This window comes from Cicer arietinum, chromosome 3, assembly GCF_000331145.2.
Source record: "Cicer arietinum cultivar CDC Frontier isolate Library 1 chromosome 3, Cicar.CDCFrontier_v2.0, whole genome shotgun sequence".
In the NCBI taxonomy this organism is placed as follows: domain Eukaryota; kingdom Viridiplantae; phylum Streptophyta; class Magnoliopsida; order Fabales; family Fabaceae; genus Cicer; species Cicer arietinum.
In genome coordinates, this window is record NC_021162.2 from 6325032 (window position 1) to 6344244 (window position 19213).

At 30.3% G+C, this 19213-nt stretch overlaps 1 protein-coding gene and 1 long non-coding RNA gene across 3 annotated transcripts in view; one reads left to right on the forward strand and one right to left on the reverse strand.

The window, feature by feature from the left end:
• Positions 1–2200, forward strand: part of LOC101501663 (protein ROOT INITIATION DEFECTIVE 3-like) — a 5448-nt gene extending 3248 nt beyond the window's left edge. Inside the window, 3 exon segments of the mRNA XM_073365609.1 lie at positions 163–393; positions 1085–1326; positions 1797–2200. Coding sequence (XP_073221710.1) covers positions 163–393; positions 1085–1326; positions 1797–1961 — 638 coding nt within the window. The 3' untranslated portion in view covers positions 1962–2200.
• Positions 2201–9863: 7663 nt separating this feature from the next.
• Positions 9864–13544, reverse strand: LOC101501976 (uncharacterized). 2 transcript variants are annotated; one of them, XR_189478.4, is made up of 4 exons: positions 13161–13544; positions 12641–12732; positions 10217–12565; positions 9864–10124 (listed from the first exon to the last, which is right to left on the reverse strand). It is a non-coding gene; the product is annotated as an uncharacterized lncRNA (long non-coding RNA). The 2 variants fall into 2 exon arrangements; XR_003471987.2 differs by having other exon boundaries at positions 11168–12565; positions 13161–13539.
• Positions 13545–19213: the final 5669 nt, after the last annotated feature.

Sequence of the window (19213 nt, forward strand, 5' to 3'; positions counted from 1 at the left end):
ATTGTTCATTAACTATGATGAATTTAAATGAAGATTTAGTCCCAACATTGATCACAAAGGACGATGAATCTAGGATAGTTTGTTAGAAATCATTATTTTGTTTTTATCCGAAGCTGATTTTAATTCATTAAGCTCCAACTATCCCCTTTTAATTTTGTTTGTGACATATCATGTACCTTTTTGCTTCTGGACTTGTCAATTACAATAAAAACTTGATTCGAGCTGTGTAGTTTCATTTAACTAAGTAACTTCCTCATTCCAACAGCAAGAAAGTTACTTGCTTAGCATATAGCGCCGTTGAGAAATTTTTAATTTCTGGATCCGAGGATGGAATAATTCGAGTTTGGAATGCCAGTACTCATAACATCGTCCGCGTGTTTAAGAATGCTAAAGGTATTGCATAAACTTCTTGTGGTTTGGGATTGCTTTTGCAGAACAGGCTTTTTGATTGCATATCTATGTTCAGGAAAGGTCATTCATGTGCTATTTATTATTAACCTTCTTATTAGGAATGAACTTTTACTTTGTCAATGCTCAAGTTATTTTTTTCTTGCCAAATTAGCCCCTGAGTGACAATTGACAGTTTGTGTGTGATATGATATTACAACTAATGTTACATATCATGATTACGCTTTTGGTGTTCATTCAAACTTTTAACTGATCTAAACAAATTTCAGTGCCTTATTGCTCTAATAATCTCAGTTGGCATTGAGAGTGTATGCATTTTATATTCAACTCTTATTAATACTTGTGCTGCTAGTGCTATTTTTCAAATAATTTTTCACACTCATATACCTCATATTCACACCTTGCACTGGTGCTACATTATGTAATTTGTTACTTTCTTTGATGAAGATACTCAATATTTTTTCAGCATACTTCTGATTATAAATGCGTGAAATTACGTTTATATATATCAAATAAACATGCACGTTTATATCTGGTATTATTCTAGTTTATACTCAGATAGCATGTTTCATTTTCATGGCTGAATCACATTCCCAATGTAATATGGACCACACTTGTTTTCAATATTGAGTGTGCCAATCTTTAAATTTTAATGCCAATCTTTCAAATTTTGCAGGACCCATAACTAATATTCTTGTTCTTAGACAAGAAAATGACTCAAGTAATCATATGTCTTCCAATTTACAAGCAGTATCAAAAAAGCAGGGATCTCATATATCCCCTTTGGAAAAATATACAAATTCAATAGATGAAGACTCAGATAAAAAGACAGTTCTCAGTCTTGGGGGTTGCAAGAGATCCATGGATGTTTCATATCTTAGTTCTCATGTGATTTCTACTTACAGTAATGAACTTCAGGTTTGTGTGGAATGATGATTACATGTCTTTAATATTTATAACTATCGATCTGTTGTTTTTCAAAGGTTTAAATATGTTTTTAGTTTTGGCAAATATACCCTTTTTTTATTTTATTCATTGTAAATTTCGTTATTTTAGTCCTTGCAAACATATTTTTCTTTGCTTTTAGTCCTTGTTTTATTTGTCTGTGAAATATTTGTTTAGAATTGATCCTGTAATATTTACAACATTTGATTTTAGTCCCTCCGATGTAAACAAATTTTGCCCAGAGTAAAACAAAACAACAGACCAAAAGCAAAAAGTTATATATTTACAAGGATTACAAACAAAAAAAAGAAATTAGAGGGATTTAAAGCAAAAAATTGTGTATTTTGTAGAGACCAAATTTAAACATCTTTTTTAATTATTTAAATGATAGTCACTATCTAATACTGATTGTGAATTAACCTCTCTTTTAATCTATGTCTCAGCATCAAGGTTCAGCTGCTGCTTCTGAAATGGAGATAGAGAAACTAAAACGTGATTGCCAAAAGTCGATGCAGATGGTTAATCAATGGAAGAAAATGTATGAAAACTTGCATCAATTTTGTGTAAAGGAGCTGCTAGTTGAAAATAGCAAAGACATATTATTCTAGTTAGGCACGTTTTCAATCTTTGGTGTAGAATTTTTGTATATATCTAGCATCACAAAGTTCCCTTTTGCACTTTGGTTGATTCCTCTATTAGTCATTCTTTTTTGTTCCTTATGCTGGCTATATTGGTGTTTAATTTTGTATCCTTCTTCTTGCTTAAAGTTTTAGATTTTTGATAGTTACTCCCCTTAAAACTCATTCGATATCTTATTATTAACATTTTATTGTATTTGTAAGTGACATTTACCGTGTCCTCTCTAATTTAATTATTTTGTATTTGAGAATTATACCTAAACTAAAATCACACACTGCCTGTTAATAATTCTACGACAATATTATTCGAGATATGTAAAAACAATTGATAGGAAATTGCAAGTATAATTATAAAATAACGATTAATAAGACATAATTGTTACTTATAAAGTCACAATTATTTACCTATTCATCATAATCAAATTTTTAAAAAGTCTGTAAACATTTATCTTTCAATTATAAATATTGTAGTGGTCCATTGATATTAATATATGTTAAAACATAAAAGAAAATAATTAATTAAACCAAACACTAATATAATAAATAAATAATTTATATAAGTGCGGGTGTGGGACGGAGTGCGAGTGTTCTCCGATTAACTGGGTGCAGAAATGGAGGATCCAAAATCCGTCTCCGTTCCGTTGCCATGTCTAGTCATGCGAAAAAAAATTGTTAAATATTGTGCTTTAGATATGTGAACGTGTATTTTCTCAAGTGTTTTGAATGAATTGTATCACATGTTTCTACTTGCACGTGTAAAAAAAATTAGATCGGGTTGCACTTTAATATTCAATTTAGACTTGAGTAATTGTATGGATTCCTTATAATTTGGACCCATAAAAAGATTTGTCCATAATGGACACAAGTTTTGACCACTAGGTTTAGGTATCGTATAGAATGAAATGCTGGAGATGCAAATGGATTACCTATTGTGGAGGTCATGTGTGAAATAATAGAAAATTTGTATTATTAACTATTAGTTTTGTTTAATTATTTTTGTTGAAAGGATTGATGGATCAAAATTAAAAAAGAAAAAAAAACTGTAGAAGGTTGAAAGATCAAACTTGGATCGATTTTGTTCAATATTGACCAAAATAATTACACATCCTTATAATAAATACATTGCAACTTTTTTGTTTCGTTGGTCAATTATTTTTAAGGCTCCAAATATTGGTTTTTTAAGAAAAAAGAAATTATTATAAAATGAGTGTCGTTTTTGTACATTTAGTACAAATTCAATTATTATTAGAAAAAAAATTATTTTATCAAATTATCTTTGTTAATTATTTGTATTATTTCTATTATGCAAAGTAAAATTAATACTTTAAAATTTGTGTACAAAGTAATAATTAAAAGGACAATTGAAAAAAAAATTGTTAGATCGTCGTAACTAAAATTCTTAAGTTGTAGTTAATATATTTAGGTTAGATTGTACGGTTGGATCTTCAACATTTTGATTTTTAAGTTATATTTAGTCTATTTAAGTTAGAATGTACGATCGGATCATTTAAATTAAGTTTTTAAATCGTATTTAGTCTATTTAATTTATATTGAATGGTTGAGTATTCGAAATTATAATTTTTATGTTGTAGTTAGTCTAATTACGACATTGTACAGTTGATGGTTGAAAAATAGATATTTTTTTTATACAAAAAAAAAACAATTTTTAAATTTTAAGGCATTGAATACACCATTTTTATTTGATAAAATTCACATATTTGATACCTTATAATATGTCTATGTATAAGTTAGCATTTATATATTTTATAGAACCGGTCACGAAAAAAATCTAATTTTTTACAAAAAAAAAATCTATTAAACTAACAAATGGTAAAAATTTGATAAAAACTTAACATTGTCAAATATACATTTCGGCGATGATAACATAACAACTACAATTCTATTTATAGAAACAATTATACTCATAAAATACAACGATTATATAATCCAAAATTACAGCCCCATACACCACAATATCTATATAAATTAGCATATCTACTAACATATCTATCATGTGAGTTCTAGTCGGAATTCATGACAATCGATTAACATGTATTATATTATAAATCTATATAATTTAGTGTTCACAAACTTGTTATAATTAATAATTACTCATTTTTTAATTTTTTTAACATAAATATTTTTTAGTTATTTATAAAATTTAACTATTTCACTACATTCAATCATATTTATAGATAAATATGTAAAAAGATTCTAAAAATAATAAATTAGATCACAATTTTAATTTAATCATGTTATCTTTATTGATCGGTGTGGTTGCATTGCAAGAGTTAATTGTGACCCTTGAATGGTAACAACTAATAAAAGCTGAAATCTCTACAACCAACCTCATCTATTTTGAATGTCATTGAAAATACCATCAAATATATTTTATCTTCTCCGTAAGTGTCAACCGAGACAAATGCAAATCTGAAGACATGCCACTAACAATGCATCAATGAACACCAAATGTTCGACCTCCACCTATGTTATTCAATCAGCATCATCGAATAAGAGAGGTAGACAATGTTGTTGTGATGAACGGGCAATATTGTACACATGCAAAAATGCTCCAAGTGTCGAGAAACCATTTTGGAGATGCTCTCTTTTTAAATTAATGTTGGTTTGTTATAAAATCTAATTTTTTAAATTAATGTTGGTTTGTTATAAAATCTAAGACGTCCTCTACGCAATTTGTTTATTTGGATTGAAGATGAAGATGGTGTCGATGAAATTGGAAACCAATCTAATTCATAAATTATTGCACTTGCCTTTGAAGTTATAGAAGAAGGAAAAAGAAGAATGTCAAATTATATCAAAAGTTGAGTGCTCAAAGAGTTAGAGGAAAAATTATTTTGTTTTTACTAAATGTGTCATTCATTGTGAATTTAAGCGTTTGTTTGAGTTATTTGGTCATTCTGCAACAAATTTAACAACATTATCTTCAGTTCACTTTAGGAAGAAAGATCATTCATACTGGTATGATAATGGAATTAATTTTAAACTTAGTATGTTTTTTATTAGTTTGGATTTGATTATCCGTTGTTTTGAAAATGGTTTAGACATTGATTATTTGTTTCAGTGAATGTTTATTATGTTTAATTATTTTTAAATTTGGTTTCTTATTAATTCAAATTATTATTGTTAGCGTAGCATGTGATTGTAGTGTAATGTAATTGTTAGCTCGAATATAAATTCTTTTGTACTGTTCTCAAAGTCCTACGTATTGCATATAATGATGCCTATATTGATAAAGTTGAACGAGTAGTCACAATCACTCCTATCACCTAGCCTTTTCAAAGTTGACATATGATATAAAATTTTATCATTGTCTAGTTTTTAAAATAATTTTTTTAGTATTTGTAGTAATATTTCTTTCAATAAAGAAACATATTAATATATAACAAATTAAGAATTTATTTGATGGAGTAATCCATAAAACAAATAAGAATTTATTTAAGGAATGATGCTCTAATCAATTACTACACTATTGTTTTTTTTAAATATAATTTCCATTTAGTTAAATTTTTAAAGGGGCATCACAAGATGTATAAAAAAAGTAGTCAACGGTAAACTTTTAGCGGTATTTTTTTAAACATTTGTTTTAATGTTAAAAAATAGATATTGTATTTCATATTAAGTTCGATCTCTGTGTCATTGGAGGAAGATAAATGTAAATTATTTTGTATTTTGTAAGTGATCAATGATCCTTGAAATATTCTATGTATTCAACTTAGATAATGTCTTGATCTTAATTTTTTTTTAATAATAAAAAAGATATTACTTAGTGTGTGACAAACCTTAAAAGTCAACTTTATATATTCATGTAAATGACATCTTTATTTCACCAACGTAAAAAGTAACAAGACATTTTCACATTAGTATACTAATAATAATAATATATATTGTAAATAAAATAAAATATATTAAATTTCCTACTCTTTTGGAGGGAAATTAAAGTAATGTATATCTATTTTGCAAATCAAAATTTCACTATAACATTGAACTTGTTACTCAGAGAAAAAGTTACATTGGTCATCCACTATGGAAAAAAATTGAAATTGCACCTCCAAATTCACAAACACAAGAAATTAGTGGTGTTACACAGTAAGTTCTTTTACCTGCAAGCTCTACATAAAAATATATATTTATTTTTTATTTATATAATTTACATTGTGGTTAATGTGTTATTGTCATATTTGTAGAGAATCAAATTTCATCAATGAAGAAACATCTATCACAAATAGTATGACACCAATAAACATTGTTCATACTCTACATCAACTCACTTCCTTTGTCAACACCGCTTTAACCAACATTGTTCTAAATTATAATCTAGAAATATTTTTTTTAATGTTTTTTTTAAATATTATGTAATAACTCAAAAAATATCATATTAGTGGTGTTACACAGTAAGTTCTTTTACCTGCAAGCTCTACATAAAAATATATATTTATTTTTTATTTATATAATTTACATTGTGGTTAATGTGTTATTGTCATATTTGTAGAGAATCAAATTTCATCAATGAAGAAACATCTATCACAAATAGTATGACACCAATAAACATTGTTCATACTCTACATCAACTCACTTCCTTTGTCAACACCGCTTTAACCAACATTGTTCTAAATTATAATCTAGAAATATTTTTTTTAATGTTTTTTTTAAATATTATGTAATAACTCAAAAAATATCATATTAGTGGTGTTACACAGTAAGTTCTTTTACCTGCAAGCTCTACATAAAAATATATATTTATTTTTTATTTATATAATTTACATTGTGGTTAATGTGTTATTGTCATATTTGTAGAGAATCAAATTTCATCAATGAAGAAACCTCTATCACAAATAGTATGACACCAATAAACATTGTTCATACTCTACATCAACTCACTTCCTTTGTCAACACCGCTTTAACCAACATTGTTCTAAATTATAATCTAGAAATATTTTTTTTAATGTTTTTTTTAAATATTATGTAATAACTCAAAAAATATCATATTTAAAATAAATCTTTTGACCATATTTTCAAGTACTCAACTTTTATTGTTGACCATTATGCTAACCATTTTCATGAACTAGAAAAAATGGTTTTCGAGCAACAATCATCAATAGATCTCATTCATGGTTCCATTAAGAAGATAGAGATTGTAATGTGTTCAAGTGATATTGGTACCAAAACCGTGAATTCCAATCATGTTCAGAAGACTTGTGATGATGCGGATGTTGTGGCTAGTGCTATAGAGCTAAGCGTTGAACTTCTTGAACATGGTGATGTGAAGGGAAAATGCAAATGAAATAACCATGATGGGGAAATAGAGTTGAACAATTTCAGAGAGAACTTGATAATATTAGCATTGATCTCACATTTTCCGACGACGACAATGATGTAATTATGAACAAACGTTTGTATCAAACCATTAGTAAAATAAATTTTCAAAATAGTCAAGTACTCCCAAAACCTTGACTTCCAAAAGAATGAATGAAACTACAGGTTTGGATAACACAAACGATTTTCACAATGCAATGTCATTTTCGAATGAAAATTTTGAAAGGTCATAGGAAAAAAAAGTTATGCAAAATGATGATTTACAACAAATAACTAACAAACTATTTCAATCTCCTTCTCCAACACCCACATGTTGTTGTGGATGTTGAAAATGCTTACCAAGTACCATATGTCCCTTCATCTTCAATTGGAATAACAAAAAAGATGAACATCACCTTTACATCATCAAAGGGGGAAAATTAGTCAATCGTAGCGCAACTGGTGGTAAGAAACAAACCAATGTGCTACCTAAGGTTAGATTTTCAAACTACTATTTAATAAATATCTACTGTTATTTCTTTGTTCCCATGGAGTTGACATTTTTTATTGGTCATTGTTGTAGGGCATATGATAGAACTTTCATGTCACTTTCTGACATGCAACTAGATTTCGTTGACGCACAAATCATTGCTTATGTGTATCATCCTAATAAAGATAAAGAGTAAGTTATATATATATATATATATATATATTTTACCTTAATGCTTTATATGTTAAACTTAATTGTAAACATTGCTAATTCATATATGTGTTTACCAATAAACAGAAAACCGTTGATGAGTTCCAACAGAATTATATGATATAGGTCAGATTTTGACACACTTCTTCAGGAAGGATTATCAACGATAAAATCTTGTACATATTTTTTTATGGAATTATTATAAGTTGTTTTTTTACTAAAAAAAATTAATTGTATTTTATTTTTGTTAACACAACATAGATCATGACATTGATTTGTAGAAGATCCACATGAGTTCAAAAAAACTATAATAGAGGAGTTGTGTGGTATTTACCACCATCATTTACGGTTAGCATTTTGTGTCCATAAAATATTCACTAACTTTATATTGCATGCAAGATATTGACATCATAGTCACTTTCAAATCTCTATATAGGAGGATGTTTTTTTAGGAATAGCAATTTTAAAATTACTTGATCGTTACTGCCGCGATTGGATGGATCCATATTCAAATTTAAAATATGTGAGTTATCAAATAAAATTTATCTTTTAATCAATGAATTTTTATTTGATATTTTTTTTTTGGTTGATGGAGTACAATCTAAATTATGAACAGATATACGTTCCTATCCAAATATCAACTATTCATTGATTTTTGATGGTGATATCTTTGTAACTTGGAATTATATATCATCTTGATTCTTTTTGTCGAATCGAGGGTTTTGCATGTAGAAGAACAACTATGTCTATTTTGGTTAGTTATCCTCATTGCTGATAATATTCATGTCAAATTATTTTTAGTTCAATTATTTATGTTATAATATTAAAATTTTGTTGTTGTTATTTAAATGTAGTGCAAAACAATGCAATAAATGGTTTGCTCTCTTGTTTACGAAACCACTTTTGTTGGACGCTATGTTGCTTTTAGTTAGTGGCCAATGGAGGAAGCTAGAGGCATACCAAACTGCGGCCATGGGTATTGTCAATTGTATTTCCGTAAATTTAATTAATAGTCATTTTAGTTAAAAAAAAAAAGACAAGTAAACTAATAGTTGCAGTTGTTCGTTTATGCAAAGTGAGAATGTTGTTGTCTGGTTGATCGAATGGATTGATATGGACAAGTGTTTTACACCCAATATTCAAAGAGAGGTTTGAAAAAAAATCATTCACAATAATTTACAAACTTATTTATTCTAGTTAATAACAATTAGTCTCTCGTCCAATTATTAAAACCATTTATTATTTATTTTTCTAGTTGCTAGAAATCAACATTCTCATGAGAGCAGCTGTTAGGTTGCTATTTGAAATGTACAATGAACTAAAGATCACTATTGAAGTTGAAGCAAAAAAATATTGACGACTCATTAATTCTTGAATGGATGGTTCTTGAACTTTTTTGTGTCTTTTATGTAACCAAACATAATTTGGAAACTACTACATTATTTTTTGGCTAAGCCCTTTACCTATATGAGTTTATTTTGTTGTTTATATTTGACTTTGGCTATGTAACCAAGTCTTTTCAACCTTATTATATTATATTTTAGTTAACTTCTTGGATATAACTTGATTTCACGCCTTTGGCATATAGACTCATTTTGCTATTTATATTTGACTTTGTGCTAACTGTTGGTCTTTGTTTATAATTCTTAAATATAAAAGCCAATTAAAATGCAAGAACAATGACAATATTGTACAGCTACAAATTTGTGAACGCTAACTGTTGGTCTTTGTTTATAATTCTTAAATATAAAAGCCAATTAAAATGCAAGAACAATGACAATATTGTACAGCTACAAATTTGTGAACAAATAGATACCCAAGCAAAACAGGTTGTAGTGAAAATGACATAACACCATATGTGTTCAAGCAATTGCAACACCAAGATACATAACAACAAGGGCTCGACAAATCATGCAAAGTACACAAATACTTAGTCAAACACACACAGAAGAACAAGATATGTCATTACATAATCCTTAATTTAATATAAAACTTATTCAAAACAGAATACACAAATACATACACACAGAGAAGAAAGAGATAACAATTACATTTTACATTTAACCAACTCGAACTTGGTGAGTTCTAATCCATAATCACTTTCAACTCCACTAAATATTCTGCAAAAAAAATGAAGATTAAATAAGGTCACATAAAATACTTCCTCATGCAAGTTAATGATATATATAACTACAATTGAGTAATAATTTACCATGTCAACATTTTCTATATTCTCATGTTCTTCATCATGATGACCATACTCATTATCAAGGGAGTTTGACTCAACCTGAGTATCATTGAAATAAGGGTTTTGACTTTGACGAGTACTAGATTTTCTATTATGTCATTCACCCCCTATATAGGCCACAAGCTTGTGATTTCCTTCCATATGGCTTATTTTTTGTTTTTGTAGATGATCGAACCGCATCACATCCTTTTGTTCTAACACGAGTTGGGTTTAATATCGCTTTATCAAAAAAGGTCTGATTGTATACATAGGCAGAACCATCATTAATGCAAGCATCTTCTAATATCTCTGCTTGTGTCTCAATTAAGCCAACATTATCACACATGAGTTCATGATTTCCTCATTTAATAGCTGCCACAACCATGCTTTTACAACGTTCAACGATATTCGAAAATTGGCTAATCAATGTAGGCTCATTTGAAAACATGTTCTTTCGTGTACAAACATGAATTGAGCCTTTTGCATTCTTAGTCCATCGATCTCTTTAACACAAGACTTTTTGGTAAAGTGACAATGTTCATAAGCACTAATACAATAACAAAATGTTCACATACAATACCTAAAGATTCTATCCTCTCACACGAGCACTTGAATTTGAATGTAGTAGGAGGAAAAGACACTTGTCATTGAACATATTCTTTTAGATACTTAACAACTGTATAAAAATAACAAGATGTCGTTTGCCTACAATCTACAATAGTGCATGCTCTGCGAAGCACAAGTTGAACTAAAAGAAATATTTCTCAAGTGTATATTTCTCCAGCAACTCTCTCAATTAGTGGTAACAGGGTTTCTAAATCAGGTTCTCCATGAACGGACCCAAAATCTTCCTCAACTTAAGTAAAACACACGTAATTTAAACATCTAAAAAATTGACGTAAAAACTCAAGCAAATTATTTTGGTAGTTAACATACCTCCCAAATTGTGCATGTAGTCCTTCACATTGAGAAGTTGTTCTAAATCCAACAAACAATTTACCTCGTATATGGGCACTAGCCCACATGTGCCTTTTTCGTACATATCTCAAACCCGTTTGTGGTCTTGTAGTCCAAAACCAATGACCATTTTATCTCATTTTTGCTTGAACTCCCCGACATCATAGTCACCAAACATACATTGTTTGAATTTCTTCACAAATTGAGTGTTTCCAACATTAGTGCAACCATTTCGTATAAGGTGCCATGCACATAATATGTGATGAGACTCAGGAAAAAACCCTTCTTATTGTATTCTTCATAGCTAAATCACCATCGATAATAACTGATGTTGGAATTTTGCCTCCCATTGCAGTCAAAAGTTGTTCTAACAATCAAACATATGTTGATTCTGTTTCATTGCAGACAATTGCACCACTGAGTACAACGCTTTTCGTTATGGTTGTTCACATAAAAAAGTACAACCAATGGACACATATACTTGTTCCTTTTATAAGTGACATCAAATGCTAATACATCACCAAAAATCACATAATCCCTCTGAGTTGTACCATCACACCAAAATAAATGTGAAAGTCTTCCTTTATTATCTCCAAAACAAAGATTCATCACTAGCACGCATTCTATCAAGATATTAACATGCAACTTTCACATCAATTAATGAAGTTAGGTGTTGTCTCTCTTGTTCATTGTACATGTCTCTCTTAGGAAATCCAACTCTTTCAAACCCACCAGCTTCACTTGCAAATAATCCAAAAATATGGGTAGTCTTCATCCCAAGTTGTCGCATGTTGCACATTCATCAAATATCATAATCTGTCATTTTTCTGTGTCGATAACATACCCATAAATTGACCATCCAACAATTTATGATTATGTGCATCGTGCAAAAATTTCATGTACCAACGTCCACTTTTTGCTTCAATGTGGACACGATATTTTGCTTCACAACCACATCTTACGTAGACTTTTGGTGCACACTTTCGACTTATAGACACAATAACTTTTTCTCCTTTTTGACCTTGTTTGTAACAAACAAAGGTTTGTTGTTTTATTTCACCATTTTGTTTCTCATAACTTTGCTTTTTCTTGCAGCAAAACCACGAAAAGTAGCATACCAATTGTAAAATGTGAATGCCACACCAACATCCAAAAAGTGGTATTTCATTAAATCTTCTGAAGTTAATTCTTGGAAAGTTAGGGCTGAAATGTTGCCAACATCCAAACAATTCACAGTAGTTGCCTTGTAAAACTACATTCATTTAAAACTTCGTTTGTACTTCCCTCTGAACCTTCATCTTTGATAAGATCTTCACTATCATATCCAACATCATCTTGTTCAAACTCATCCTCCGGCAACAAAAGATTTTCCAATCCCTAAATAAAAATCAATTAGTGGTCATTTTTAACACAATCCAATATTTAACATAATAAACACATTAACATACACACCTGTGTCAAATCAGCTTTGTTCACATTTGATTCAGACTAAATGTTCACCGTTTTTTTTGTTTCAAGAACCTACAACTCCTTCACAGTTAAATCTGTTTTATAGAATCGATCAATTACTCAAAGTTTTTTATAATGAAGAATTTATTAGCAAATGTCCAAAATGGCTAGAACACCATACTTCATTTTAATAAAATCAAGAAGTTACTTGGAACTCCTCCAAACCAAATATCTCAAGACTAACCAAAAATACTACAAGACTTACACCAAAAATACTAAAAATTTGCATAATTTCATATTATTAGGTTAGAGAAATTATGTACCAACACATAAATACAAGTACAACTCAAGCCTTACACCTATTATATATCCTAACCATGAACAATTTCATTGTAGAACTTGCACTAGTCTTATTTGAAAAAATCAGGTATCAATCATCTTTTCTTAAGAAAGCACCAAATCGGTACCCTATTTGAACAAATCGTAAAAAAAAAAAAATAAGCGAATTAACCAAATATCATACCTTTCTTCTTCGATCTTTGTTCCTGCGACTCAATCTCTCCATTTTCGATTCAACACGTTTGAAATGGGAAAATAAAGGAAATTTTCAAAAATGAATTTTATAGTTGAACCCTTCACTTGCAAATTCTCTTCAATGAATATCAGAGCTAACTCAAGATTATCTTTTCCTGAAATTCTTTGTAGAAAAAATCTAAGATTGAAAAAAAGCCACTTTTTTGCTATTCATCCTACTCGATTTTGATAACGATGGAAATAAGCTATTTTTTTTTTAGTTTTGGAATAAATAAACCAATACTTATTCATCCCTTGATTAGGAATAAATAAACTAAGCCATTTTCCACTGATCCAATTTATTATTTTAATGTATTTATTTTATAATTTTTATAAGTTCTTGAGAACTATTATGTTTTTCATATATATTGTGGAAGAATGTATAAATAATGAGATAATGGAATAAAACCCTCGATAGTAGGTAAAATTAATGGTCCAATATGAACCAAAACATATAGAGGTCTAAGCTAAATGGACCCTTAGATTCATCTCTTCCTCACCATCACACAGTGTACTCCCTATACAGAATTTGTACCTCTTCTCTTCCCCTAGTTTTCCCAGAATTTCCTTTATTTTTAATTTATTTTTATCATTGGCTACGAGTGACTTTATGATGAAATGAGTCATGAGAGCATGCTCCAACGAATCAATCCGTTAAAACTCAATTATGTTCGATTCGAATAATGAATTTAACATTTTGAACCAACGAAAAAGCAAAATTCATCTTGAAGAATAATAGTTTCTGGGTTGTAAGTCCCGTGTTTAAGCCGATGTACAGGCGTTTAAGGGCAGTGAATCCTTGAAAGTTTCTTCAAAATAAAAAAGGCAAAATTTTAAATATGGATAATCTCTTTTGTAGAACTTCTTCTTTCTCCACTCCTTCTACCCAAAACTTCCCAGAGAAAAGGGAACCTATCAATAGCGAAGAAATCACTATTGAAGACTTCCAAAAATCTATAAACAATTGGCAAATCCCAAAAATCAAAAAAGATGAGGTCTATGTATCTAGTCTTTTCAAAAATCTATTAAAAACCGATTATGTTATCAAAACGGAGGAACGTGATGTTACTCTTTCTAACCCTTTTGAAACAATAAATCTTCTTTCTTCAAAAACACTCAAAAAACACGCTGACAGGAACTATAACTTCATACATATAGGTCTAGTTCAAGTTGGTATGAAACCTTTAACAAGGGAAGGATTAAACACTTCAATCATATGTGTCCTACGAGATGCAAGGTTCTTAAACTTTCAAGATTCACTTATAAGTACAGTTGAATCTAGTCTTTGTCAATGACCAATTTGGTTTGGATGTTATCCAAATTTTTCTTTGTCTTTAAAAGACCCAAACATCACAAATTCTCTTACGTTACAAATCAAAACTCATAATTACAAAATAATAGAAGGATCTATTCCTGTAGCTATTATTTACAGAGTCCATTACAAAGCAATGTTTTCAGCCTTTACGGCAACAAAAAATATTGAAAACAAAAGAGGTGAAACACTATTTTTACAAACTGATCTAACAAAAGCAAACACGGTTATTCCAAAAACTATCCTTTGGAAAGATATTGATCTTCGATGCAAGGTTCTTGAACTTTCAAGATTCAATTATAAGTACAGTTGAATCTAGTCTTTGTCAATGACCAATTTGGTTTGGATGTTATCCAAATTTTTCTTTGTCTTTAAAAGACCCAAACATCACAAATTCTCTTACGTTACAAATCAAAACTCATAATTACAAAATGATAGAAGGATCTATTCCTGTAGCTATTATTTACAGAGTCCATTACAAAGCAATGTTTTCAGCCTTTACTGCAACAAAAAATATTGAAAACAAAAAGGGTGAAACACTATTTTTACAAACTGATCTAACAAAAGCAAACACTGTTATTCCAAAAACTATCCTTTGGAAAGATATTGATCTTCCTGAAGAATGGATCCTAGAAGGAGCTGTTAGACCACAACCTCTTGAACAATCAAAACCAAACAACAATCTTAAAGAAGTCATACAATACAATGATGGTAAGGTAAAACTAAGTTTTTCAAGAACTTCTAGTGCCAGGTACTCTGATGCTAGTTCCTCCAGACCACCTTCAATCACACAATTGCCTCAAAAATTAGAAAACTTTACAAAACCACGTTTTTCATGCTCCAGCATACCAAATGCTTCCTTTCAAAATGTTGACTATTCCACACATATACCTCACCAAATTTACACAGCACCTCAACACACTAATGAGGAGCAACAAAACATTTCTCCACCTACTTCGCCGTCTTTTTCTGCTATAACTGAAAATGTTGTTAATGAATTAAACGTCAAAGAAAAGGCATTTGAAGTTGATAAAACTATTCTCCATAATTATTTTTATGCTTCCAAAAATACAGATAAGAGAACATGGTTCTTCAAAAACTTTCTGAAACAAAGAAAACAAATTCATAATGAATTTTATGAATTCATTTTACAAAATAAAACCCATATTTTATTTTTTGAATGGTTTGAAATTTATGCAACACAAAACCAAATTTCTTACCCTTTCAAACAAAATCAAAGTTCTGTTAATCCCATAACTACAAGAAATAAAACTGCGGAATGGGATTTGGCTCAACCTTTAGCCATGGTCACAACACCAGACTTAGGTATTGAAAATAGACCTAATGTCCTCTCTCAATCCAAATTCAATGCCAACACTGTCTACGAATGGAACATAGATGGCATGTACGAATACAACATCTTAAGTCTCCTCCAACAAACGACAATGACATCAAATGCTTACAAAACCCAAGCCAATACACCTGACAAAGCCATAGCTGAACTACTAATAGCAGGATTCTCAGGCCAACTCAAAGGATGGTGGGATTACCATCTCACTCCCTCTCAACACCTAGAAATTTTGAACGCAATTCAAACCACAGAGGAAGGAATTCCTATCCTCGACGAAATAGGAAACCCAATACCTGATGCAGTAGCAACACTAATACACACAATTAGCTTGCACTTAATAGGTGATCCATCACACTTAAAAGACAAAAATGCAGAACTCTTGTCTAACCTTAGATGTAAAAAACTTTCTGAGTTCCAATATTACAAAAATACTTTTCTAACCAGAGTCATGCTAAGAGAAGACTCAAACCAACCTTTCTGGAAGGAGAAATTCCTTGCAGGACTCCCAACCCTTTTAGGAGAAAAGGTTAGAAACAAAATCAAAGAAGTCTATGGGGTAAACCAAATCCCATATAACCATTTAACTTATGGGGAATTGGTTAGCTTTACTCAAAAAGAAGGTTTGAAAATCTGTCAAGATTTAAAACTCCAAAAACATCTAAAATGGGAAATGAAAAGAACTAGACAAGAACTAGGTTCTTTTTGTAAACAATTTGAAATACCCATGACAAATATTTCGAAAGACTGTCAAGGGTCTTGTTCTAAACCTTATAGAAAACCTCGCACAAAATCTTTCACCAAACCAGACAAACTTGAGTTCTATAAAAAATCTAGACCCCAAATTGATCCAAAAGATCGGTATAAAACAGCTTTTACGGTCCTTTTTGGTCAATATGAGTGGACGGTAATGCCCTTTGGATTAAAGAATGCCCCTTCAGAGTTCCAAAGAATTATGAATGAAATCTTTAATCCATTCTCAAAATTTTGCATTGTCTATATTAATGATGTCTTAATATTCTCTGAAACCATTGAACAACATTTCAAACATCTTAAAACATTTTTAATGATTACTAAGAAAAATGGATTAGTTGTTTCAAAATCCAAAGTTTCTCTTTTTCAAACAAAAATCCGTTTCCTAGGACATTATATCTCTCGGGGTACTATCACCCCTATTGAAAGATCCCTATCTTTCGCATATAAATTTCCGGACAAAATCCTTGACAAAAAACAATTACAAAGGTTTTTAGGATCTTTGAACTACGTATTAGATTTATGTCCTAACATTAATAGGATAGAAAAACCTCTCCACGATAGACTAAAGAAAAAACCTGTCACATGGACTGATGAACATACCAAAATAGTTCAAATAATCAAAAAACAAGTCAAAAAGAAATACCTTTTTTTTTTATGGGCCAAGAGTATTGGGCCGTCATATTCATTTTATGGGTAACAAGATGCCGAAACAGTCATCTTCATTTTCATTTTCTATTTTGATAGAGTCTTCTGAAGTGCTTTCTGAGGAATGTTTTGATGATTGGGCCTTACTTTTGAGAAGTTGGGCAATGATTTCAAAGTATTCCTCCTCGGATTTTGCTGTTGCTAGTTGTGTTTGTGCAAATGACTTTTGGGCCAAGAATTTAGTTGCCATTGGGTCTGGTTTCTTCATTCTTTGCCTCTGGAGCCATGTCGACACAAATTGTTTTTTGATGCTTGGTGGAATAGAGAATTTTGTCCACCATCTGACTTTGAATCTTCTTACGAGGATTGTTTGAGTTTCCTTTTGATTGATGTCAAAATACCAGGCTAATACCCATGGTAGAAAGAATTTTGTAGAGAATAGCATTAGGGGGTGAAAAATGTGTTCTCTTTCTGTTGGTTTGTAATGAGTTTTGTATAATTGGAAGCTTTCTTGGACTTCCGTTTTTAAGATATCTGGAATGGAGCCGAATAATTTCCACCAATGAGCAAACCACTGTGGAATTTTTGAAGGTTCCATGGTTAGGTTAAAGAAAAATAGCCAAGTATGGCTAAATTTTTGGTTTTGAATGAGAAAAACGTTGTACCAGGCTTGTTGATAGTCCCAGTAATTAAAGGTCCTACAATGGTTTACTGTAGTTTTGAAATCAATCGGGAATTGTTTTGGAGTGTAAAAACTTGATCCCCATTCTGAAGGTGGGAAGATTTTGTGGATTTTGGCAGTTGAATAGGCAACTGGGCCTTCTTTTGGATTGTCTTGAATTGTTAAAGATCTTGTACATTCAAGAATAGATTTATAGTAAGGCTGGGGTTTTGATAAATCATATGGTTTGAAAAACCAGCCTTCTGGAAAAATCTTTGAGATGACTAATTGAGGATTTCTATTATAGAAATGATCCTCGATTGTCCAAATGTTTTGATAATCTGTTTTGACAAAATATTCAGATTTTGGTTTAAAAATAGTAATTTCATAATCATTTGAAATAATTTTTGAGGTTTCTCCTTGACAGAGTTTTGAAATTATTTTACAGGATGGTTTCTCCTGTAAAGATTTTGAAATAATTTTTTGAGAAGGGTTTTTTGAAGATTCTCCCCTTTCCTGCCCCGTAAAAGAAGGCAGTTATATCTGGAGGGATACAATCTATTGCTGGAGTTTTGCAATTTTTTGGAGTTGAAGGTTTTCTTCTATTGAGTTTTTTATTTCCTGGAAATTGTCAGGACCAGCTATTTGTTGGCTTGCAAACCATTTTGGAATTGGGCTTTGAGCTTCATTTTCTTCGACAGCTTCTACCCAGGATCGGATGGGTTTTGCGAATGAGATATGTTTTGCGGTTTCTTGTGGTTGGTCCTTCTAGACCTCTATTCTTTTGGATTTTCTGAGCATCACCCAAGTCCTGTTTTGTAGAAATTCTCTAGTTAGAAAATCTGGAATTGAGTTTTGATCTCCTTTAATAAATTCAATTTCAAAATAAAAAATGCTAAGTATTGCTTGCCATCTGGCAAAAATTTGTTTTGATGCAATATTTTGAACATCTTTTTGTAAAACTTCTTTTGCAGATTTACAATCAATTCGAAGTAAAAATTTTTGGTTGAGTAAATCGCTTTGAAATTTTGTAATGCACATGACAATTGAAAGAATTTCTTTTATAATGGTAGAGTAATTCTTTTGGCAATCATTCCAGTGCGCATATGTAAACTGTACAATGCATTCTTTGTTATTTGTTTTTTGTTTAAGGATACCCCCATATCCTATGTCTGAAGCATCTGTTTCAACAATTTTTTGGGCTGATGGGTCAGCTAAATGTAGGCAAGGTATTTCTTTAACTTGTTTTTTTGATTATTTGAACTATTTTGGTATGTTCAT